The sequence below is a fragment of the Crinia signifera genome, chromosome 4 (genome assembly GCF_055691185.1).
Source record: "Crinia signifera chromosome 4, ASM5569118v1, whole genome shotgun sequence".
Lineage (NCBI taxonomy): Eukaryota > Metazoa > Chordata > Amphibia > Anura > Myobatrachidae > Crinia > Crinia signifera.
The window spans coordinates 10,549,416-10,574,557 of record NC_139220.1 but is presented as its reverse complement, the minus strand read 5'-3'; the positions used below and the strand labels follow the sequence as shown (position 1 = coordinate 10,574,557).

The 25,142-nt window shown below is 49.0% G+C and overlaps 3 protein-coding genes across 3 annotated transcripts; 2 read left to right on the top strand and 1 right to left on the bottom strand.

Moving 5' to 3' along the window:
• The first annotated feature begins 6,997 nt into the window (after positions 1–6,997).
• LOC146072227 (rab15 effector protein-like) lies at positions 6,998–7,965 on the top strand. The gene has a single exon (XM_083179559.1). It carries the CDS (start codon positions 6,998–7,000, stop codon positions 7,721–7,723), a length of 726 nt encoding a protein of 241 aa, XP_083035685.1. The 3' UTR covers positions 7,724–7,965.
• A 1,665-nt stretch (positions 7,966–9,630) lies between these two features.
• LOC146072226 (rab15 effector protein-like) lies at positions 9,631–10,598 on the top strand. The gene has a single exon (XM_083179558.1). It carries the CDS (start codon positions 9,631–9,633, stop codon positions 10,354–10,356), a length of 726 nt encoding a protein of 241 aa, XP_083035684.1. The 3' UTR covers positions 10,357–10,598.
• A 2,815-nt stretch (positions 10,599–13,413) lies between these two features.
• CYB5R3 (cytochrome b5 reductase 3) lies at positions 13,414–25,031 on the bottom strand. The gene is made up of 9 exons (XM_083181050.1): positions 24,874–25,031; positions 19,701–19,832; positions 19,069–19,141; positions 17,274–17,380; positions 16,995–17,124; positions 16,668–16,751; positions 16,497–16,582; positions 15,241–15,337; positions 13,414–14,520 (listed from the first exon to the last, which is right to left on the bottom strand). Exons 1-9 carry the CDS (start codon positions 24,892–24,894, stop codon positions 14,348–14,350), a joined length of 903 nt encoding a protein of 300 aa, XP_083037176.1. The 5' UTR covers positions 24,895–25,031; the 3' UTR covers positions 13,414–14,347.
• Between the last annotated feature and the right edge of the window lie 111 nt (positions 25,032–25,142).

The window sequence follows — 25,142 nt, the reverse complement described above, 5'->3', positions numbered from 1 at the left end:
ACAATAAGCTTTTTGTCATTATTCCTGCAGATACTGTGTGAGGTCAGTTAGAAGATTTGATAAATCTCTCCCACCCTGGGGTTCCTGAGCCCTGATTTGTCATTTGTATTGTTACAACGCCTTCCTCCAGCAGAGGGCAGCACTAGCACCAGACAATCTGGCCCCTCCCTATTTCACATCCAACATAATTTCAATGTTTCGGGACAATGTATCGTTTTGTAAAGAGTCAAATTGTACGGGTTTTCCATCCAACTTGATGCACGTAGTGTCTGATAGAAGCCCCTACATCGCTCCTACTGCACCAGTGATTTATCGGATGGGAAAGGGAGAGCTTTTTGTGCATGCGATATAAAGCAGGAAGTTTGACTGACGTTTCAAGGCCCCAAATCCAGCCCATCAGATTTATCTTATGGTACAGTTGTATACCATAAAATATATGTCATGCGAGTTATCTTGGCTTGATTAGGGTTAACAAGGAATTGCTGTTTTTGCGTCAGGTATTTATTTTTTAGGGGGTAGCAGCTCTGATAGAGTAAATCGCATATAGGAAGGTAGAGAATCAAAGCGCTGGGACAAGCAGTAGAATAAATAAAGAGTAAAATACTTGTCTATTTTATTACCTCTCACTTATCACTTTAATTTATTCTACTCCTTGTCCCAGCGCTTTGATTCTCTACCTTCCTATCTTGGCTTGATTAATCACATGAGATATATCTTATGCAACAATGTATGTATGTACCAAAGTACAAAATCGGATGGATTCACTCCCGGGAAGGGCCAGGGGGGGAGTTAAAGGGAAATTAAATCCAACTTCAGGGTCAGACATATCGTTGTAGTGTATGGGGCCCTTAACAGAGGGACATTTCCTTCTATCACCATTTGAAAGTGTCAAACAAAGTAGCTCTGTAGGTACTGTACAGATCCAATGGGGACCGGGCACACACTACTGTGTGGAGCAGCCCCTCAGCTGTAGCTAGGGTACACAGTGGACACTGTACAGATCCAATGGGGACCGGGCACACACTGCTGTGTGGAGCAGTCCCTCGGCTGTAGCTATGGGACACAGTGGACACTGTACAGATCCAATGGGGACCGGGCACACACTGCTGTGTGGAGCAGCCCCTCAGCTGTAGCTAGGGTACACAGTGGGCACTGTACAGATCCAGTGAGGACCGGGCACACTACTGTGTGGAGCAGCCCCTCGGCTGTCGCTATGCGTCACAGTGGACACTGTACAGATCCAGTGGGGACCGGGCACACACTACTGTGTGGAGCAGCCCCTCGGCTGTAGCTATGGGACACAGTGGACACTGTACAGATCCAATGGGGACCGGGCACACACTGCTGTGTGGAGCAGCCCCTCAGCTGTAGCTAGGGTACACAGTGGGCACTGTACAGATCCAGTGAGGACCGGGCACACTACTGTGTGGAGCAGCCCCTCGGCTGTAGCTAGGGGACACAGTGGACACTGTACAGATCCAGTGGGGACCGGGCACACTACTGTGTGGAGCAGCCCCTCAGCTGTAGCTAGGGTACACAGTGGGCACTGTACAGATCCAGTGAGGACCGGGCACACTACTGTGTGGAGCAGCCCCTCGGCTGTAGCTAGGGGACACAGTGGACACTGTACAGATCCAGTGGGGACCGGGCACACTACTGTGTGGAGCAGCCCCTCGGCTGTCGCTATGCGACACAGTGGACACTGTACAGATCCAGTGGGGACCGGGCACACACTGCTGTGTGGAGCAGCCCCTCGGCTGTAGCTATGGGACACAGTGGGCACTGTACAGATCCAGTGGGGACCGGGCACACACTGCTGTTTGGAGCAGCCCCTCGGCTGTAGCTATGGGACACAGTGGGCACTGTACAGATCCAGTGGGGACCGGGCACACACTGCTGTTTGGAGCAGCCCCTCGGCTGTAGCTATGGGACACAGTGGGCACTGTACAGATCCAGTGAGGACCGGGCACACTACTGTGTGGAGCAGCCCCTCGGCTGTCGCTATGCGACACAGTGGACACTGTACAGATCCAGTGGGGACCGGGCACACACTGCTGTGTGGAGCAGCCCCTCGGCTGTAGCTATGGGACACAGTGGGCACTGTACAGATCCAGTGGGGATCGGGCACACACTGCTGTTTGGAGCAGCTCCTCGGCTGTAGCTATGGGACACAGTGGGCACTGTACAGATCCAGTGGGGACCGGGGACACACTGCTGTTTGGAGCAGCTCCTCGGCTGTAGCTATGGGACACACTGGGCACTGTACAGATCCAGTGGGGACCGGGCACACACTGCTGTTTGGAGCAGCTCCTCGGCTGTAGCTATGGGGCACTGTACAGATCCAGTGGGGACCGGGCACACACTGCTGTGTGGAGCAGCCCCTCGGCTCTAGCTAGGGGACAATGTGGGTTAGTATATACGAGCAGCACAGTTGGTGTAGTGGGTAGCATTGCAGCCTCACAGCACTGAGGTATTCATTCCCAACAATGCCTTATCCGTGTGGAGTTTGCACCCGTGATGACATTTATTATACACACTAAGCAATATTTTAAACCATATCGCTCAGAAGGTGGAAATAAATATCGCCTAGTGTGTACGGGGCTCTAGATTTGGGTGGGGAGTGTTCAAACGGAAATCTTAATTGCACTGTAAAAATAAAGCAGCCAGTATTTACCCTGCACAGAAACAATAGAAGTCTTCCAAATGTAACTCTCTCTGCACATGTTACATCTGCCCCACCTGCAGTGGGTTGTTAGGTCTACACGAACTAGGTCGACAAGACATTAGGTTGACACAAGCATTAGGTCGACATGGGGATTTTCACTGTTTTTTTTTACCCGAATGTCGACATTGACACAGCTTGAAGTGCACTGCATCCCCGCGCTTCACTCTCCGTGCTTCAGGCACGGTGCCGCGCTAAGCTCGGCACACTATATTATTCTTCCACCACGCCCTAGTGGGATGGTAGGGCATGAAATACCGCCTGTCGGCATAAAAAACATTGAAAAACCCCATGTTGACCTTTTGAATGTCGATCTAATGACTTGTCGACCTAGACACATGTTGACCTTGTTGCCTGTCGATCTAGTGGTGTTGACCCCAATGCTTGTCGACCTAGTTGGTGTAGACCAGGGGTGGCCAAACCGGTCCTCGAGATCTACCAACGGTCCACGTTTTGCAGGTCACCTAGCTGGTGCACAGGTGCAGTCATTACTAACTGTCACATTCCCCAGATCACCTAGCTGCTGCACCGGTGTAGTCATTACTAACTGTCACATTTACCAGAGCACCTAGCTGGTGCACAGCTGTAGTCATTACTAACTGTCACATTTTAAAACCTGCTGCATTCATTCCTACTATAGATCCACAGGTTGCCTGGAAAACATGCACCATTGGTAGATCTTGAGGACAGGTTTGGCCACCCCTGTTGTAGACCTAATGACCGTATCCCCTGCAGTGCAGCATGGTTTTGGCCACGTGTGTGTTTTTGCACCACTGGGGCAGAGGCTGATGGCTGCATGCTCTTTGTACTGTCCTGTGGAATAGGTGGGCACTATAGAATTACCTTAATAAATAAATATTACATACAGGGTGGGAACTGCATTATCAGGGCCCCCCTTCCTTGCACCCCCTGCTGTAGTTTGGGGTCTTGCGCAGCAGGAGGTTACCGAGCCCCCAGGTGTCGCACTTTTCAGCGCTGTTTCCAGACCGTTCTCAGCGACGAGCCTTATTTGCATGTTTCTCTTAATGGATTTGCCTGCGTCTAGGAGATAATGTGTCTGACGGAAACATCCGGATATTTCATCTCCAGAGATCGTTCTGTCTGCACAACAGTCTCACAGGATAAATGACACAATAATTAACTTTCTGTTTGTTTCCCATAAATTATCCCATTCTACCAAATAACAGGAATATTATGCCCCACACAGTAATTCCCCTGACACCATATTATGCCCCACACAGTAATTCCCCTGACACCATATTATGCCCTACACAGTAATTCCCCTGACGCCATATTATGCCCCACACAGTAATGCCCCTGACACCATATTATGCCCCACACAGTAATGCCCCTTACACCATAATATGCCCCACACAGAAATGCCCCTTACACCATAATATGCACCACACAGTAATGCCCCTGACCATATTATGCCCCACACAGTAATGCCCCTGACACCATAATATGCACCACACAGTAATTCCCCTGACCATATTATGCCCCACACAGTAATGCCCATGACACCATATTATGCCCCACACAGTCATTCCCCTGACACCATATTATGCCCCACACAGTAATGCCCCTTACACCATAATATGCACCACACAGTAATGCCCCTTACACCATAATATGCACCACACAGTAATGCCCCTTACACCACAATATGCACCACGCAGTAATGCCCCTTACACCATAATATGCCCCACACAGCAATGCCCCTTACACCATATTATGCCCCACACAGTAATTCCCCTGACCATATTATGCCCCACACAGTAATGCCCATTACACCATATTATGCCCCACGCAGTAATGCCCCTTACACCATATTATGCCCCACACAGTAATGCCCATTACACCATATTATGCCCCACACAGTAATTCCCCTGACCATATTATACCCCACACAGTAATGCCCCTTACACCATAATATTCACCACACAGTAATGCCCCTTACACCATAATATGCACCACACAGTAATTCCCATGACACCATATTATGCCCCACACAGTAATTCCCCTGACACCATATTATGTCCCACACAGTAATGCCCCTTACACCATAATATGCACCACACAGTAATGCCCCTTACACCATATTATGCCCCACACAGTAATGCCCCTTACACCATAATATGCACCACACAGTAATGCCCCTTACACCATAATATGCACCACACAGTAATGCCCCTTACACCATAAAATGCACCACACAGTAATGCCCTTTACACCATAATATGCCCCACACAGCAATGCCCCTCTTACCGTATTATGCACCACACAATTATTCCCCTGACATGGCGTAGCAACAGTCCCCATAGACTCTGCTGTGGCTTGGAGGTGCTGGAATTACTGCAGGGCATTGTCAATAGTGTGAAGGGCAGGCACGAACAGTTGTCCCTGTCGGGACTGCAGACCTGCGGCAGCTGAGGTGGAGGACCTGCTGACAACGAGCAGGTACTATGGGGGTAAAAATTTTTTAATTATGCCACTGCCCTGGCACCATATTATGCCGCTTACTGTTACACCACACTACATGCTCGTCAGGGGTTTCATGATGCCGCTGCTGCCATGGTCCCAGCGCTATTGTGCTGTTCATGCCTGTCCCCTTCTACTTTCATTTAACATTTAGTAAGTGTCTCTCCCAAAATGGCCACCACCTCCACTATCGTCCTTCAGAAGTGTCTTCTCTGAGGTGGTGGCCATTTTCGGTGTGACATTTATGACGGCCAGACCAAATGGAAGAACGCCTACAGTGACCACAGGTGCCCTGTGCGATTGCACGGCCAGCCCGGCCCTAAAAAAACATCCCTGCTCCTTTTTCTAAAGCAATCCATCGTTTCCAATCCTTGCAGACTGCTGCCCCTTTCTGGTTCTCTGCCCACCTGTGGTAAAGGGAAAAATTACCCGTCTCCATCACTTTACATCCCAATATTATCATCCATATACATCCCTCAAGCTCCTCCCCTTAAGCAAGTCCTGCGCTGTAATGTGTGTTGTATTGTGATTTGTTGGTTAGCTCCAATTACACAATTCCTTAGTAACTACCAGATCTTTTCAGGCTAAACCTTGGGTGTGGAGTTTGTATGTTCTCTGTGTCTGCTAGGTTACTTATATCCTGACAACATGAATATTGATCATTGGATAGTATGGATCATTGGATAGGCATGAACTAGGTTGACATGCAGGAAGGTCGACATGGGTTAGTTCAACAGTGTCATTAAGTCAACACAAGCATTAGGTCGACATGTGGTTTTTCACTTTTGTTTTGTCCTGAATGTTGACACCGTTGACATGGACACCGTTGAAATGTAGCTCTGCGTCCCCTCGCATTGCTTGCTTCAGGCGCGGTACCTCGCTGCGCTCGGCACACTGTTTTATTCTCCCACCGCCCCCTAGTGGATGGTAGGGCATTAAATACCGCCTGTCGGCACATGTCGGCTCAAAGAAAAAGTGGAAAAAAACCATGTCGACCTTCATGCATGTTGACCTGATGTTTGTAGACCTAGTGACTGTATCTTGTTAGGGCAGGGGTTCTCAAACACACAGTTCAAGTTTCCCAGGTCACCCTGCAGCTGCGCAGCTGCACTCATTACTCACTGACACATTTTGAAAGATCCACAGGTGGCGCTAATTATATCACTTGTGATTCTGTGAGGAGACCTGGAAAACATGCACTGCGTGTGGGTCCCGAGGACCGACTTTGAGAACCTGTGTGTTAGGATATTGTTTGTGCCATATAAATAATTTATATAGATTTGTGTCTGCACTGGTGATTTTAGTCAGGTCGACAAATGTGACGTTGCTGCTGTTGCATTGTTGTCACTGTGTAAATGTCAAGTTGTGTGTGTGTGTGTGTGTGTGTGTTAGTCCCAGCACAGGAAGCTATTGTGTTTCAGTATGTTTATAGTGAAACACAATAGCTTCCTGCGAATGGAATAAAACACGTTCACACTGTTTATTATATTCTAGCGTATGTCTCGGTTAAAGTGTTTGTGAGCTGTTGGGGGCTCGTGGTCCTGAATCCCCCCCACCTCCGGTTCTGCCACAGACTTTGCCCCGCTATGAGGATAATTTAAGGTTCTCGCTGGGAAAACCCGTCGGGCTAGTTCCAGAGATACAATAACTGGTCACACCCACAGGTATAACATGTCCTGGTGACGCCGCCCAGCTCACTGTTACTTCACAGCTGCTTCGTAGGAGCCAGGAGTTCTGCTCGGTCCCCATGGGCACCTGGTGACGATGACCCTTCATATCTGACCGCTTGGCACCATGGGCCAGACCCCTTCATCGCAGGTGATAATTACCCAGCCGGACAAATCGGATATCGTGTGTGAGATATTCAGCCAGGGGGTGGTGCACGCCTCTCAGAGGCTGAAGGACTACCTGGGCTTTGAAGACCCCCACGGCAACCTCCGCCCGAGCACCGACACCTTGACAGAGATCTTCCTTGTGAACTTCATAAACTTCTGCACTGAGAAGGGTGTGGAAGAACGAATCTCCACCAGCGCCATGACCAAGCAGCAGGCCGCCTTATTCGGCGTGGACTGGATTTGGACGCTGTTCGCTCCCGACAAGTCGGTGAGGCTTCAGATCGCCGTCCAGGCCTTGCAGATGTCAGACTTCGACGGGAACGGGAGAAGCGACGCTGAAGCGTTCGGCAAAGGGCCCTGCAAGGAGATCCAACTCACCGACATCGGTTACAAGAACAAGAGCCTGTACGAGAAGCTCGAGGAGTTTTGTCGCCTCGTGGGCCCCGACTGCCTGGGCCTGTTTATGGTATTCGGCTTGCCGGGGAAACCGAAGGACGTTCGTGGGATTCTACTGGACTGCGTTGGCAAGGAGAACAAGAAGAATGCTCTGCCGGGGGAAAAAGCTCTGCAACAATTCATCCTCAATACGGACAACTTTCTACCCACCAAGGAGCTGCTGGACACCTGCATGTACGGGAAGAATGGCCAGCGTAGCATCGGGAAAGTCTACATCAACTTTTTGTAACCTGGTGAGGCGGCTGCGACAAAGAGAGGGCTTAAAGTGTATCCGCCGTCTACAGGTGCTGGAGGCAGCCGCTTCGTGGGCCGGTGGTACACAAGAACTCAGTGTACAAATTGTACTAGGGACTGATGATATAGCTCTAGTTGCACAGGGTTAACTGTATACTGGTGTATAATCGCAGCTGGATGACTGCAAGTCTATTATACAGACTGTGTGAGCTAGCAGGAGCCATGGACCGGCCCACAGTAAACGCGTAAAACAAAAAACCCCACAGCATCAGTAAGTGATCTCTATAGACCATAAGGCGGACCATTAAATCATTTTATATCAAATTCATTGTCCAATGGGAAATGCTTGTTTATTTAATTTTCAGTGGATTTAGCTTTTAAAGGTAACGGGGTATATTTACTAAGTGCAGGTTTATAGATGATTTTTTTTTTAAATAATCTTTTTTATTGAGACATCAAGTATATATGATCCAGTAAGCATGTGGTTCCACAGTATATATAATCCACAGTAGATACATGTAGTGTGGTTTGTGTAACCGTCACATACAATAGGCGGGGGGTTGTCAGATTTATCCAACACCCTCTAGAAGAGAGCAACTAGTCTGGTTGCCACGGGCAGCATCCCCACATGTGTAAGCTTAGTACATATACCCCTCTGTGAGACACATCTGTGATTTATGGGGTGGGAGAGGTATGTATTAAGCCTTACAAAGAGTGGAGACGTTGTCCCTAGCAACCAGTCATCTCGCTAACATTCATAAAGCACATTCTATTTCAACAATTGGTAGTTGATTGGTTGCTAGGGGCAACAGCTTAACTCTTAAAATGTTTGCTGGATCACCCACTTGATGATCTACGAAGCCTTGGAGTGTGATTAAGGGGAGAGATAAAGTATAATATATATCCTGGAGGTCAGGAGATGATTGGCTGGTACTCAACCGTATCTCTCTAAGCTTAGCACATCTGACCCTATAAGTATCAAACAGAACAGCACCACCTAGTGACTGAATTAGGAAATGCTTTAGATAAAGGAGTCTGTGCAAGAATATAAATATAGATTTAATATAAAGCTGTATAGATTCTGAATAATTAATGCATTATCATGGTGTGAATGTGGGAGGAGTCCTTCATAAGAGGTTCTGCAGCAGTTTTGTTCATGTTACGCAGTCTGAAGACTATTGTGGTTGTATCTATAATCACTGATATACTCAGTCTCACTGCATCCTGCAAGCTTTGGTCACTACGCTGCGGTCAGGGTGGCGCTAATTATATCACTTGTGATTCTGTGAGGAGACCTGGAAAACATGCACTGCGTGTGGGTCCCGAGGACCGACTTTGAGAACCTGTGTGTTAGGATATTGTTTGTGCCATATAAATAATTTATATAGATTTGTGTCTGCACTGGTGATTTTAGTCAGGTCGACAAATGTGACGTTGCTGCTGTTGCATTGTTGTCACTGTGTAAATGTCAAGTTGTGTGTGTGTGTGTGTGTGTGTTAGTCCCAGCACAGGAAGCTATTGTGTTTCAGTATGTTTATAGTGAAACACAATAGCTTCCTGCGAATGGAATAAAACACGTTCACACTGTTTATTATATTCTAGCGTATGTCTCGGTTAAAGTGTTTGTGAGCTGTTGGGGGCTCGTGGTCCTGAATCCCCCCCACCTCCGGTTCTGCCACAGACTTTGCCCCGCTATGAGGATAATTTAAGGTTCTCGCTGGGAAAACCCGTCGGGCTAGTTCCAGAGATACAATAACTGGTCACACCCACAGGTATAACATGTCCTGGTGACGCCGCCCAGCTCACTGTTACTTCACAGCTGCTTCGTAGGAGCCAGGAGTTCTGCTCGGTCCCCATGGGCACCTGGTGACGATGACCCTTCATATCTGACCGCTTGGCACCATGGGCCAGACCCCTTCATCGCAGGTGATAATTACCCAGCCGGACAAATCGGATATCGTGTGTGAGATATTCAGCCAGGGGGTGGTGCACGCCTCTCAGAGGCTGAAGGACTACCTGGGCTTTGAAGACCCCCACGGCAACCTCCGCCCGAGCACCGACACCTTGACAGAGATCTTCCTTGTGAACTTCATAAACTTCTGCACTGAGAAGGGTGTGGAAGAACGAATCTCCACCAGCGCCATGACCAAGCAGCAGGCCGCCTTATTCGGCGTGGACTGGATTTGGACGCTGTTCGCTCCCGACAAGTCGGTGAGGCTTCAGATCGCCGTCCAGGCCTTGCAGATGTCAGACTTCGACGGGAACGGGAGAAGCGACGCTGAAGCGTTCGGCAAAGGGCCCTGCAAGGAGATCCAACTCACCGACATCGGTTACAAGAACAAGAGCCTGTACGAGAAGCTCGAGGAGTTTTGTCGCCTCGTGGGCCCCGACTGCCTGGGCCTGTTTATGGTATTCGGCTTGCCGGGGAAACCGAAGGACGTTCGTGGGATTCTACTGGACTGCGTTGGCAAGGAGAACAAGAAGAATGCTCTGCCGGGGGAAAAAGCTCTGCAACAATTCATCCTCAATACGGACAACTTTCTACCCACCAAGGAGCTGCTGGACACCTGCATGTACGGGAAGAATGGCCAGCGTAGCATCGGGAAAGTCTACATCAACTTTTTGTAACCTGGTGAGGCGGCTGCGACAAAGAGAGGGCTTAAAGTGTATCCGCCGTCTACAGGTGCTGGAGGCAGCCGCTTCGTGGGCCGGTGGTACACAAGAACTCAGTGTACAAATTGTACTAGGGACTGATGATATAGCTCTAGTTGCACAGGGTTAACTGTATACTGGTGTATAATCGCAGCTGGATGACTGCAAGTCTATTATACAGACTGTGTGAGCTAGCAGGAGCCATGGACCGGCCCACAGTAAACGCGTAAAACAAAAAACCCCACAGCATCAGTAAGTGATCTCTATAGACCATAAGGCGGACCATTAAATCATTTTATATCAAATTCATTGTCCAATGGGAAATGCTTGTTTATTTAATTTTCAGTGGATTTAGCTTTTAAAGGTAACGGGGTATATTTACTAAGTGCAGGTTTATAGATGATTTTTTTTTTAAATAATCTTTTTTATTGAGACATCAAGTATATATGATCCAGTAAGCATGTGGTTCCACAGTATATATAATCCACAGTAGATACATGTAGTGTGGTTTGTGTAACCGTCACATACAATAGGCGGGGGGTTGTCAGATTTATCCAACACCCTCTAGAAGAGAGCAACTAGTCTGGTTGCCACGGGCAGCATCCCCACATGTGTAAGCTTAGTACATATACCCCTCTGTGAGACACATCTGTGATTTATGGGGTGGGAGAGGTATGTATTAAGCCTTACAAAGAGTGGAGACGTTGTCCCTAGCAACCAGTCATCTCGCTAACATTCATAAAGCACATTCTATTTCAACAATTGGTAGTTGATTGGTTGCTAGGGGCAACAGCTTAACTCTTAAAATGTTTGCTGGATCACCCACTTGATGATCTACGAAGCCTTGGAGTGTGATTAAGGGGAGAGATAAAGTATAATATATATCCTGGAGGTCAGGAGATGATTGGCTGGTACTCAACCGTATCTCTCTAAGCTTAGCACATCTGACCCTATAAGTATCAAACAGAACAGCACCACCTAGTGACTGAATTAGGAAATGCTTTAGATAAAGGAGTCTGTGCAAGAATATAAATATAGATTTAATATAAAGCTGTATAGATTCTGAATAATTAATGCATTATCATGGTGTGAATGTGGGAGGAGTCCTTCATAAGAGGTTCTGCAGCAGTTTTGTTCATGTTACGCAGTCTGAAGACTATTGTGGTTGTATCTATAATCACTGATATACTCAGTCTCACTGCATCCTGCAAGCTTTGGTCACTACGCTGCGGTCAGGGTGTGCCCATCACATTTCATACACAATAAGCTTTTCTCTGGCGCTGTGGGACCGTACAGCCAGGAGTATCAGGAACTCTGGGGTTGTGCCAGCCTCTGCATATCAGGAAACAGCAAGAGGCAGAGGTTTGGTGCCTTGCCCACAGTCACACTCTCCCTGTTCTGTAAGGAGTGGTGCTTAGGCCCTGGTGCTGCTGCTCATCAGCCTGGCTGCAGCACATGATACTTGTACCATGTTTTTACAAAATGCAGCCCCGATCCACTAAAGGATTGTAGAATACACAGTTCAGGCCTATGTTACCGGCGGGACCAATGACTGAGGTTATAGGACCTGCTGCATGGCTCAGCGTGGGGTAGGGGTGTCTGTCACATGACTATTGTTCTGTCAGTTGTACAATTGTACTCAGACAAATGACGAATTGTGTCCTTGCAGCCACGTAAGACCAGGAAGAACAGGCTATTAATATACACAGGAAGGTGTGTTACTGTTATTCTCTGTAACATGAGTAGAAAATACAATTGCAACCATGAAAGTTCAGTCAGGCAGCAGTCCAATGTCAGGGTGCGCACTTATACAGGACATGGTTACATTGTGCATGAATAGGGTAATCAATGTGTCACCTATGTACAATTGTAATGCTGTACAATTTGATAACATAGTCAAAATCGAATCAGGATCGCATAGACATCAAATGGCAATAAAACATGTTTTTAGCTTTCTATCCCGAGTCGATGCCAATGTGCGCTCCCCTTCGGCTGAAACAGTAAAGCCAAATAGTGCAGCAATGACAATATAGTGCAGATTGAATGTAGATAGCGTGAATTGTATGCAAGTAGCACAGGAGTTAGCAAAGATTGCATAGCAATCAAATCTAATGTAGATTTGGCCTCAAAACACCCGATTTAGATACAGTCTCAACCGATTTGATGTAAATTGGGCATGTTTTGGGCCATTTCCGATGCAATGCACAGCCACGCAGGGCATTTTTCAAATCCTACCTGCAGCAGGTAGGACCTGAAAACAATCTCTTCTACTGGGTACTGATCGGGATCAGATCATGTGCGCCAACAGATTGTGCGCTTTAACAGATCGCGAGACGATCGTATGATCGTCTTATAATCTTCTCCCGATCTCAATCGGTCTGGTATGTACAAGGCGTTTTGTCAAATAGCAAAGGAATCTCACCGTGTGTACACACCCTAAGACTTCAGGCGTAGATTTACTAAAGATCAATTCCAATTGATTAAAATGCATTTTAATGGATGCTAAGCTTCCTTGACTAAAAACACATTTAATTAATTTAAAAAAAACATTTTTTTAACCCTTTGAGTGCCAAGCGAATTCGTTAAAATTGGTGTGAAAATTGCCAAGCAAACATTTTTATTCATTCTAATGACCCGTTTACCTTATATAGGAAATATAAGTGTAATAAAATATTATGTAACAAATGTGAGCAACGCTGTCATTTCTTAGCAGATGTTGGCACCCAAAAGGGTTAAGAAGCGTGTGTTTTAAGTCCAACATCGATTAAGATCCATTTTGAAATCCCCCCCCCCCCCCCAAAATCAATCTTTGATAAAATGACTCCCTGCAGTAAAAGTGAAGCGATTGCAGATTATATCATCTGTAAGGGGTAGAGCGGTCACTGGGACAAGCAGCATTATACGTACAAGGTTTTACTATGCAAAGTAGCGTCTGTCTCTCTAATCTCGTACACAGACATCCAGCAGAGCGCTCTACGACAGGTACAAGGCGGAGGTCGCAGAAGTCATCTCAGAGACCCCAGGACACAGACACAATCTGAAAAGTGTTTATTTATTAAGAAATAACAATATGTAGTACACGGGCCTGAGGAGGGAGGTTACAAGGCAGCCGCAGGCCGGACAGAGCGTAGGAATAGTGCAAATACAGACTTCCGTCATGGTGTAAAGTGTTCTGTTTTGTGGGTTTTCTGTTTTATGGGGGGGGGGGGGGGGGGTGAGAGAAGATAAAGCACTTACAATAAAACCCAACACAACTTTACTGTGACAAGCGATTCTCAGAAAAGTGTCCAAATTCAGAAAAAAAAAAAAAATTACTTTACAAAATCTCTAGTGTTAAAATATAATGTGACATCTAGAATCTGCTGTCACTGTTCAGTACAAGGGGCGACATCCTAACCCAAGCCTCTGCAATCTGTGACTCCTCGGATCCCAGTGGAACTACTAGCACCAGCATGGCGTGCAGTGTTACCATAGCCACAAGCTGGATCCTTTGCTTGACCCACTAAGACAGTGGTAGGTGCATAAACTAAAATATGGAAAATGAGATTAAAACCACCACACCCCCCCCCCCCCCCCCCCCCCTTACCCCCCCAAAAGCCAGAATACAGATATGGCTTAGAGAAGGAGTAACAGACACCCCCTATAGCTGAATACCACTTCCCAAACCTGCCCTTGTAGGCAGACACCACCTCTGTGCACAGTACCACTTCCCACTCCACATAATACCACCCAGATTATAGAACAGGCAACGGCTGAGCGTCAGTCAGTCTCAGCTGCCAGTTACTGGCAGCGATTGTCCAAACATCGGTCATAAGTGAGTTTTAGAGACTGAACAGAAAGAGAACAACAGATAGACGAGCATCTGGCGGAATACACAGGTATGCAAACAGGGCGAGATCTGGAAGAGGCTCCCAGTCCAAAGATGGTTTTGCCCTCCGGACGCTGCCCGACGCAGCAGAACTGGCGGCTAGTAGGCAAATCTCCGGTCCTGGGGGTAGCCCAGCTTGTCCAGACTGGGGTTAATCGCATACTGGATCATGGGAGGAGGGCCGCACATCAGGATGAGCACGTCGTCCCCAGGGGGAGGCATGAAGGACTTAATCATATCTTCATTGACGAAACCCTGGCTGTAATCCCACTCTGGAAGCGGAGACAAGAGGTGTTAGAGGTCAGCCACACCCTATGTAAAGGTCACATGAACGAATGGTTGTGTCATCGTTATCTTATAGGCTCGTATTAGGACTCTGCGCATACCGAGGACCAAGCACCCAATCAGGTGTCCACTTTCATTAGTCTGACATCACTAAACTGACAAGCCGATATATGATTGACAGTTATGAGTTATCACTCTCTGGCCCGTGTTATTATACAGAGGTGAGACCAGTATATACACTAGTGCTCATTCTACAATCCAGCAAAATCTGTGTAGTTCCCTTTTCAGCCTAGGATGCCGCTCTGCCTGTGTTAGAGAACACCCCAGGAAGGAAAAGGAATTGCACAGGTTTTGAAAGGTGCAGAGTTGTAGAATGAACACTATTATACGCTATACACACACACACACACACTATGTACTAACCGGTCTACGCATCAAGAAAACTGTTGCTCAAAATGAAATTAACCCCAATTTGTTCCTAAAAATTTTAATAAATTGCAATGAGGACCATTATGCACAGGGGAGGCTCAGTACACCCTATGGTGCCCTAAGCCTAGAACAGGGGCAAGGAATGTGCGGCACTCCAGCTGCCAGTACCCCCAGCATAAGGAAGGGAACGTGATGCACTGTACATAGGCCCAGGACCCCGGGGGTGACATCTACAGATAACCCACATCTCAGGATTATATGGAACAGAAGCATCTTACGTTCAGGAGCACGGTCCAGAGTGTACCACAGCTTGAACCTGGAATTATTGACTTCCACCTCCTCCAGCTCGTTCCTCAGCAGTATGTCCTCCTCTGTCTATAGAGAGAAAGAACAGAGACGCGTTACTAATCCTGTTATCACTATACCGGTCTGGCCAGCCGAGCGTCTCCTACGCGCACAGTGGTAGAAGGCACCCTAACAGTCCAGGTTTTAAGGATATCCATGTTTAAAGCACAAATTACTGAAAACCTCAGCTGGAATATACCATCTGCACACAAGCATGCAGATCCTTAAAATCTGTGATGTTAGTGTGCCTTGTGGACCCTGTATTTATTGCGTTGTCCCTTGGAATGTCCTCTGCCACTCAGTAAGCCTCCTAGGTTGCCCTCACCACTGCATTCCAGCATCCCCCCCCTAACGCTGCCTGTTTCTCCCCCTGTAGTCTCTTGACATTGTAAACTCATGAGAACAGGGCCCTCTCCCATGTGTGCTTTCACCAGATTAACGCCAATTGCACATTTTACTGTGTATGTATATAAACCTTAAACTTGTTTGTACTACTCTGTAGTCATGTAGGGCAGCACGGATGGTGTAGTGGTTAGCATTGACAGCGCTACGGTCATGGGTTTGAGTCCCACCATCTCCCCATCTGCGTGGAGTTTGTATGTTCTCCCCATGCTTGTGTGGGTTTCTTCTGGGTACTCTGATTGTAAGCTCCACTGGGACAGGGACTGATGTAAAAACTCTGTAAAGCGCTGTGCAATATGTGTGCACTATATAAGAAACTGGTAATACTAATAATAAATTCCCCCTGTCCGGCGCTACAGGACCCTTGTGGAATAATATTTAAGGAACTGCGGCAATGTTCAGTTCAATTGATTGCACAGTGTGGCCCTTTAGCTCCCCCTGCTGTCCATACCTAGCGTAGCACATACTCAGTCTGCTTAGTAGGGAACAGTAGTGTGTATGTACAATGAAGGAGTACAGGGCTCATCCTCCGTAAAGTGACATCAGATAATACTGTCCCAGAGAGAGCAGTAAGGGTCCGAAACAAACTATTAATAACAGGAGAACCCTCATGTTATACAATGGACAGATTCAGAGAAGTGATAGATGTGTAACTAGGCCAGGATTACAGCTCTCCGCATGCACAGAAGCCACACTGTGCACATACAGAACTGGTCACAGTGCCACAAATGACACGCTGCTGCTGGCACTACAGACACAGGGACTGTATTCGGTGTTGGGCACCCACCTGGTTAGCAAACAGCAGGTAGCAGACCGTCTGATCGTCTTTGTCCTTCATGATGGCGCGGATGAGCTGCAGCATTGGGGTAATTCCTGGGAAGGGGAGGCAGCGAGGAATTGGTCAGGGGGTACTAGGAGAATTACGGGAGAATGACGAATCTGAGGCCTAGTCCCTTACCTGTCCCACCAGCGATCATCCCCAACTTCTTCACCTTCTTGTCCACGGGGGGAGACTTCTTGTCTGGGCGGATTTTGAAAAGGCCTTAAAAAAACAAAATACACTTTAATAATCATCATAATGAAGAACGTTAGAGATAATACACCCTATGGTCACAGCCCAGTCTGCCCCTTACACTTTGGGGACAATTGTTCTCTTTGTTGGACTCTTGTCCAGCGCAAGGACCCGGCCCCTGGGAAGTGGGCACTCCGCAATATATACGGCATTTACTGTAAGACATGAACATGGCCGACGCGTTCCGTGCTGGAGGCCATTTTGTTTATATACCTTTTCCTTCGTAGGTCAGCAACCCACTGGGTCCCCTGAAATCAATAGTCTCGTCTATCTTCAGCCCTTCTAAATACTGGGACATTTTACCACCATCGGGGAATTTGGGATGGACGCCTTTAAAGTAGATCTGGAACAAAAAATAATGTCACAAACAGATGAGGAATAAATCCCCCCCAAACAGAGCACCAGGGGCCTGGTCACCACCAGAAAATGGAGGTGCCTCGGTGGCAGTGGACTCATCATGAGCGGGTGCCCCTCCTCTCACATCGACCTCACCTTCACCACCAGGTCCACAAAACCCTTATTTTCATCGCTGGAGACCGGAGTGTAGGGTCTGACCACCAGATTCCCATCTATCCTGGCCGACAGGTAAATGTGTTGTCCTAGGGATCAGAAAATAAGAGTCTGAGGTACCAGAAATCCCCCCCCCCCCCCCCCAAGTTCCCCAACAGGTTTGAAGAAACTCAGGGAGCCCGAGGTGTGCTCCCACCACCACCAGTGCTGTGCCTAAACACGTGCAAAGGGGGCAGCTGTACGAACGTGTGGGCCCTCTCCCAAAGGAGAAAGGCCCCATGGTTCCCCTAACCCCCCTCAACCATAAGGCCGAGGAATGGAAAAAAGGGATCGGTGGGTCCTCTTCGCCGAAGCTCAGAGAGACCCGCGTTTCCTCCACCCCCGGAAGGGTTTTGGACGGTGGGTCCTCCGCACCCGAAGGTTTGGAGAGACCCGCTTAGGCTTCCCTCCGCCTTGCGGCTCGGGGTTGCCCTCGAGGGGACCGGGACTCTCCCCAAAAGGTGAAGAGTCCCAGCCACGTTTGGGGAACGGAAGGCCCGTTAGGGACAGCCGCACTACCCAAATCAAAAAAACGTGACAAACTAACGAAAAACGTGAAGTGCTCAAAAGTGCAAGTCAAAGAAAGAAATAAAAAGAGGCCCTAGCCAGAAGGCCGGGGTGGGGGTGTAAAGAATTGTCCTACCCCATCCAAAAGGACGAGGTAAGGACGTGTAGCCTAACCTAGAGGGAAGTGCGCAGTGTGTGTGCCATTCAGTGCATGGTGCTGGACATCACCAGTGCAAATCAGGCACCCCCGAGTTTCCCCGGGGGCACAGTGCAGCCTCGGGCTCCAGGCAGCCGACCAATCAGCGTCCGACCAAGTTTTTCTCCGTCTCACCAGCAGGCATTTTCCAGCCCCCGGCATGGGAATGGGTACTCCACTGGGCTTTTCGAAAGACTCCCTTAGGGGCTGCACCCCCCTCGGAAGAGCAATCTACTCAGTCCCAGTGTTTCTCCGCTCCCAGGGTTAAGATACTAGGCTGAGCTTTTCGCTGTGCCCAGGATGGGGGCCAGCCCCAACCTGGACCAATCTACTCGGTCTCAGCTTTTCTCCGCTCCCTGGGAATGGATACTAGACTGAGCCTTTCGCTGCTCATCCTTCGGGGGCTACAAACCCCGTCTGGAGAGTCAAACTACTAGGCCCAGTGTTTCTCCCCCCCTCTTACCAGTGGATTTACGGAAACAACACCTCCTACCAAAGGCAGAGGTGAAGGTACTCAGCCAAACTTTTCACCACTCCCAGGCAAAAAAGAGGGGTCCCACACCCTCCGCCCATCAGAGCAGCTACTCAGTCCAACCTTTCTCTCTTCTCTGCCAGAGGCCAGTCCATACCCACTGATAAGAACAGATACTACACTTGATCTTAGCCAAAAGAACAGGTGTCACACCCACAATGCACCTGGGGAGTATTATAAACCTTATTACGCTCTCCTGTTTCATACATTGCGTGATCCTTAAGCTTCCTATGGAGTCGCAGCGCAGACAGATTTATTTCGCAGGGTTTGCGATATGCAAGTCATAGAACGGAGACCGCGAAATTTATACTCCAGGATGGACGTACATAGGACGCCGGCTCGTTATTAAATCAACAGATATTCAGAGAACCAGGATTAGCCCACAAATGCTCATGTTGTGTAATAGGATATGTGTGTTCCGGTGACTGACAGTCACATAACGGGGAATACAATAAGCTCCAATCACCCAATAGTTACAGTATGATAGACAAGCAGCGACTTACCGATGGGAAGGCCCAATATATGTTCTGGGGACGGCAGAGCGAAGCGGAACCTTCTTGTGTCGCGGCTGATGACCTGGGGGAAGATACACCGTATTATATAGTCATGGTCACTGCGGTTTGGGCTCAGTGTTGCGTGCAGGTGGTACGTGCGCTCTATAATCTTCAGTGTTCCGTACACATGTACCTCGTGGTACGTGCAGGGCCGGCTCCAGAATCGGCCTCTCTGTTATTAAGGATAACACAGAGGCAAACTTGTTGAACTTCATGCAATTGGCAGGTGTGGGACCTCTAAGGCACCGTCTCCGCACGTTCACCCGAAGGTCTGGGTGTTGGTGGGGCAGTGAGCTGACTATTTACCTAGGGTGCCGAAAAATTTGGGCTCAGTAATTATTTATTATTACTCCGATTAGGAGTAGGAACACAGGACAAATATTAATGTACTGTATTGGGATTCCCCAGGGGGTGTCACAGACGCAGATGGCGGGCCAGCAGTAACCGAGCTCAAGCACAACGCTACGGGAAAGCGTCCGTGTATCAGTCGCGTGCGGGCAGCTACCGATAGTCTGGTCCCGCGCGGCTCCGGCAGGACAAACGCTCAGACACCCCGAATAGTCGCGCAGTCAGGAACTCACCTCTTTGTCAATGAGCCGGAGGGGGTATTTTATATCTGCGCTCTCCAAGGTAATGGCCGGAGCAGACTTCCCAAAGATCCTCCGGAACACCGCGAAGACGAGGAAGAGGGGGTACCCCACGATCCTTCCCAGCTGAAAGAGAAAGCAGACGTCACTATTAGACCTGGGGGTCACTGGAGCCAGCGCTGCGGGATACGGTCACCAGGTCAACACTACATACATTATGTCCACCATTAAGGTCAACATTTTTAAGGTCAACATTTTTAAGGTCAACATTTTTAAGGTCAACAAGGTTGACAATGGAAAGGTCGAGGGAGAATATAATAGTGTCCAAGTACAAGACAAGTAAATAATGTGCAGCTAGAGTCCCACCCCTGGCACAGTACCAGTGATTTTGAACCGAGTGATGGCATTTGGAGGGCACAGGGCAGAGCGCTAGTGAACACATGTTGTGGAGTAAAGCAATGGCTTGTGGGCACTGATGGCGCATAGGAGTTGCAGAATGACACCGATGGCATGTAGGGGTACACACTGAGCGATGGCATTCTGGTGGTCACATCAGTAATGGCACACAAGCCAGCATCTCAAACCTTGTGCCAGAAGTTTACTGACAGCGTTCTAGTGGTTCTTCCAAAGTGTACAGCGCCGCACTGTATGTTGGTGCCGAGACGGAATAAGACGGAATAAGGCTAGCATATACAATGAAGCGACACATGTGGAAAGCACCTGGAATACTTTACAGCTTAATAACATGAATAGAAATACCCTGACCAATCCTAGATGCCAGCAAGAGCAGCATGTGCCAGTAAGGTGCCGGGAGTGTTTTACATACACTTCACTGATCTCCGCCATGATCCCCTGCAGTACAGTAACACAGGAATATGGTAACGTGTAGCAAGCAACGTCGGGAAATATACTGTTATAGAACCCAAATAGATTAGATACAGTAGAGGTCTTTTCTGGTCTCTAAATAGACGCATGCTGCAATAGCTTAGACAGCGCAGAGAGAGTGGAGAGGACATTTGTGCCACTTATCCAGCCTGAGAAGACAGGGGCAGGCAAAGCTAGCCGCACGCAGAGACAGGCTCCTGATTTAGACGGGGCTTTCCCACTTACGGGTATATATAGACACAGGGCCATGGCGTGGCACACGCTGGATTATTAATAATACTGTTGAAGGCATTAGATACTGCTGCCCAGGTGATACCAACCACTGCAGATACCGTCAATGTGGGCACTGTCGCTACCCCTCCCACATACACACACGGCCACCGACAGGGGGGGGTGCTGTGAGTACAGCAGGCCCGGACAGCTCATTTTTGCCCACCGCAAACACCCACCTGACTGTCTCCACTGTGCCGCCTGCACTGCGTTCGGTGCACAGGCTTCTTCAATGCAGTATGCCAGAGGCCAATCAAAATGCTGTACTGGTTTTGAAACAATCAGAGCTTGTGTACCGTTAGTTAATCAGAGTGGCTGCTGGTACATGAGCTCTGATTGGCTCACCAGCCGGTGCTGCATTTTAATTGGCCGCCAGCATCCTGCATTGAAGAAGCCTGTACTTTGGGACCTGCTGGGTTCAGCAGGAGTCAGGCGGTAAGTGTAGGGATATTGGGGGGGGGGGCAAAGGGGTCCCGGACTGGGAATCAGTCCCGGGCCCCAAAATTCTTTGTGGCAGCCCTGCACACACACACACACACACACACACACACACACCTCTCCCTGCACTTTTTTCTGTCTTGTTCTTCCCGGACCACAGAACTTCTCCCATGAGCCTCCAGGGACAGAGTCTTGCAGGTAGGATGTGCCAGCTCCCGACAGTGCCCATTGGCACAGGCACTCTGAGATTGTTTAGTCAACTTTTCCCAAGTTATGCAATAGGAACGTTTTATATCTGGCTCCATTTCCCAAAATAAATAAATGTCTGACCTAGAAGAGAGGGCTCTAACTGTAATGCTAAGTGACAGCACTGGCACGCTGCCCCCTGACCGGTGGTGCCCTAGGCATGTGCCCAGACAGCCTGCCTGGTAAGGGCTGCGATTCCCAGCATAAAGGTCCACATTCGTTTTTCGTGCCTTCCTTCATTTTTTTCGGTACCTGTGTATTATCAGGGCGCCCGGCTAAGCTACGTTGTCAGTGTAGCCGGCGCTGTGATTATACAGGAGGCAGCAGGGTGGTGTGGTTTATACTTACCCTCCTCCAGCCCGGGCATCGCGTCGATCCCCGCTGACTCCCCGCAATCCATGGTTATTTTCCGGCAGTCGCATTCAGTCCCCCTGCTCTGCCACTCGCCATGGACACTGTACGTAATTCAGCGTAGTGCCGCTGGCGCCGCATCACATGGTTTCCCTGCTCCCCCAGCGGCACTACACTAATTGCGTACAGTGTCCGTGGCGAGTGCCGGAGCAGGGGGACTGAATGCGACTGCTGGGGAGTCACCGTGGATCGTGAGGATCGATGCAGTGCCCAGGCCGGAGGATGGTAAGTATAGACCAGCCATTTTACCCCCACTATCCACATCATACCCCCAGTATCGACGTGGAGTTGATTTTATGAAGTGAGCCACCGAGCCCAAAGCTTAGCGAGAGGACGCATATCTGCGCCCCCTCGTGGGGCTCGGTGGCTCACTGCTATCGCGACACTTTATAAAATCAACTCCATGCTGACGTGGATAGTGGGGATATTAAGCATTGTGTATTTTCAGGGCTCCAGAGCCACTTACGTAGTTTACGTAGCCAGCATAGTGCTGTATTGGTATTCTCAATACACCACTACGTAATGGGCGCCCTGATAACACACCAGTACCATTTTTTCTTTCTTCTTTATACTTTATCATCCACACGGACTCAGATAGAGAACGGTAAAGTGTCCCAAAGTGTGGTGAGCGAAGTGAGGATACGTGGTATACTAACAGGGAGTGGGGGGGGGGGCGGTCTGCATGCACAAATATACTATACAAAGTGACGGCAGCAAAAAAAAAAAAAAAGAAACACATGTCGACCATTTCGGTGTTGACTGAGACCCTGTCGACTGTATGACCCACACCAATAGTTAGCGTGGGCACTAATCCTACAGACAGCCGAGCTGGGCACACACACACACACACAACCCACATCTGTTTCACAACCACAGTCCCACGAGAGGGTGAAGGGGGGGGGGGGGGGGGTGGGGGGGGACATGTAAAGGGCAGCGAATTAGCAGCTCCAAAATCCATCACTCCTCACCCCCAGGGACAAAAAGCCAGAAATAGAATCCTGCCCGCAGCTGGTGCCCTCACACCCACATACTCACTAATTGTTCCTCTGGTATCTGATTAAAGGGCCACAAACCCCAAAATAAACATTTTTAGACAAACGACACTTTGCTCATTGCGCCCGGCTACACCAGACACTTATGGGCGTGATGAATGCAGAAAGAAAACCGTGAGCAAGTTCTCTGCTTTATCCCACTCCAAAAGTTTTTAAATACCCCCAAAATACCACAGAGGTTCTCGCACGCACCCCCTTCCCAGTATATAAATGGCGTTATTTGTCTATTAGTCCTGCGCATCACCAAGAGAACAGCGAGGACCTCACCTAAATGACAGAACTGGGCCCTATAACAGACAAAGCCAAGGACTTTACTGTCCTGGAAACCACACACTGCCGTCACCGAGGGCGTTAATAAATGAGAATGGAGAGTCCAGGAGACGGAGGTGGGATCAGGTGTAATGATGTTACATAACTATGGCGACCAGCTGATTTATAACGCCAGATGTGGGTTTAGTCTCCCAGGGTCAGTGGGCTGTGTGTGTGATGGGAGTCTGCAATGCCTGGGATATTAGTCACCACAGAGCTCGGAGACGTCACATTCCCAGGCCGGAGCGAAGCCAATGTGGGAATAATCAGAGAGACACGAGATTCCCACTGACCATTCCGGGTAACCCTATTCTCCAAGCCCCAATCTCCTGTGGAGTCCCCACCACGATCCGTCACACAGCCCTGCTACTACTTCCCCAAACACCAGACAGGCTGCCTTCTCAGGTGTACCGATGCAGCGCACGAGTGACAGGTGACCGCTGACCAATCAGCTTCTTGAATTATATACTGTGCTAGATTAACGATAAAGATAATACGGTTGCTATTGACAATCTCGGTCTCAAGGATAGGTTACATCTCCACCTTTAAGTGACACGGGTACATGCCCATCCCATGGAGGTTTCTGCACCGTCCCCTCTGCCACGTTACCCAGCTGGGCTCTGCATTACACAGTTTCAGTTCTGCACCCGCCTGCGTCTGGTAATTAAGAGATGCTCTGCAAGGTGGCAGTATCAGAGCAATGGTCTGCAGACTACTTGGGAGTTTAGTGAGCCCATACTGCGGGGAGATCCTCTACTGTTCTGCTGCAGCAGATGGGGGGGGGGGGGGGGCGAGGAAGCAGGTGACCCACTTGGCGTTGGGGGCCAAGGCGGAGATCCTACATACATAAGCGGTGTAGCTGATTGAATCATTCAGGGGCCGCACTGAACACCTAATACAGAATACAGCAGGGATTAAACTAAAAAAAGATGGTTATACCAAACAAGGCAGCGGGGCTGGCAGGAGCGGGTCCCAGGCAAAGGTGCGGCCATCTTGCCAAGCCCTAGGGCCCAATAGTGAACTTCTGTACAGGCCCCATGTAACAGCCAATGTTAATACATGATTGGCACAGCGGGCAGGTAAGGTGAGCAGTGGAGCTGGCAATCCTCCCTGGTACTATCATTACCTCCTATGTTTTAGGCGCCACAAGGATTCCGCAGCGCCGGACAAGGGGAAAGGACGGACAACCGGATACATGAATACAGACAGAGTATATACAGCCATATATAAGAAACAGACATGTATAGAAGACATGGGGGAGGCTGTTCTTAGGAGCTTACAATCTACATAGAGAAGATATAAGGGAAAGACTGCAAACTTACAGAGTGCAAGCTCCTGGGACAAGGCTGATGTTAACATCATCATAATAATTATAATAATAATAATATTATTATTATTATTACACTATTGCTGCTGTGGTGCAGCACAAGCCGGAGCAGTCCCTGACACACCCATCCAGCCAGGCCCAGAGCCCGGGGGAGAAGCCTGTCTGGAGAGTGCTGACTCATGGCCCCATTCCCCAGCTACCCCCAGCAGCATAACCACCCCGCACTCACCGTGCTGATCTGCGCCCCCATGTGGCCGGGTGACGAGCTGCTACTGCTGCGGCGGTGACTGACAGGAAGAGAGGCTACAAAGTAACAACTGAACGTAACGGCAGGGAGCCCTATGTAGTCAGCCACGCCCCCGCCCCCAGATCATAGGCCCAGCGCGCTGCCAGTCACCGCGTCACGACCAATCTGTCATCCCCGAAACGCCCCTCTACTCAACGCTCGTTCATTGGCCCAGAGGGCCGTCCGTAACGTCGGTTACCGGGCAACACTGC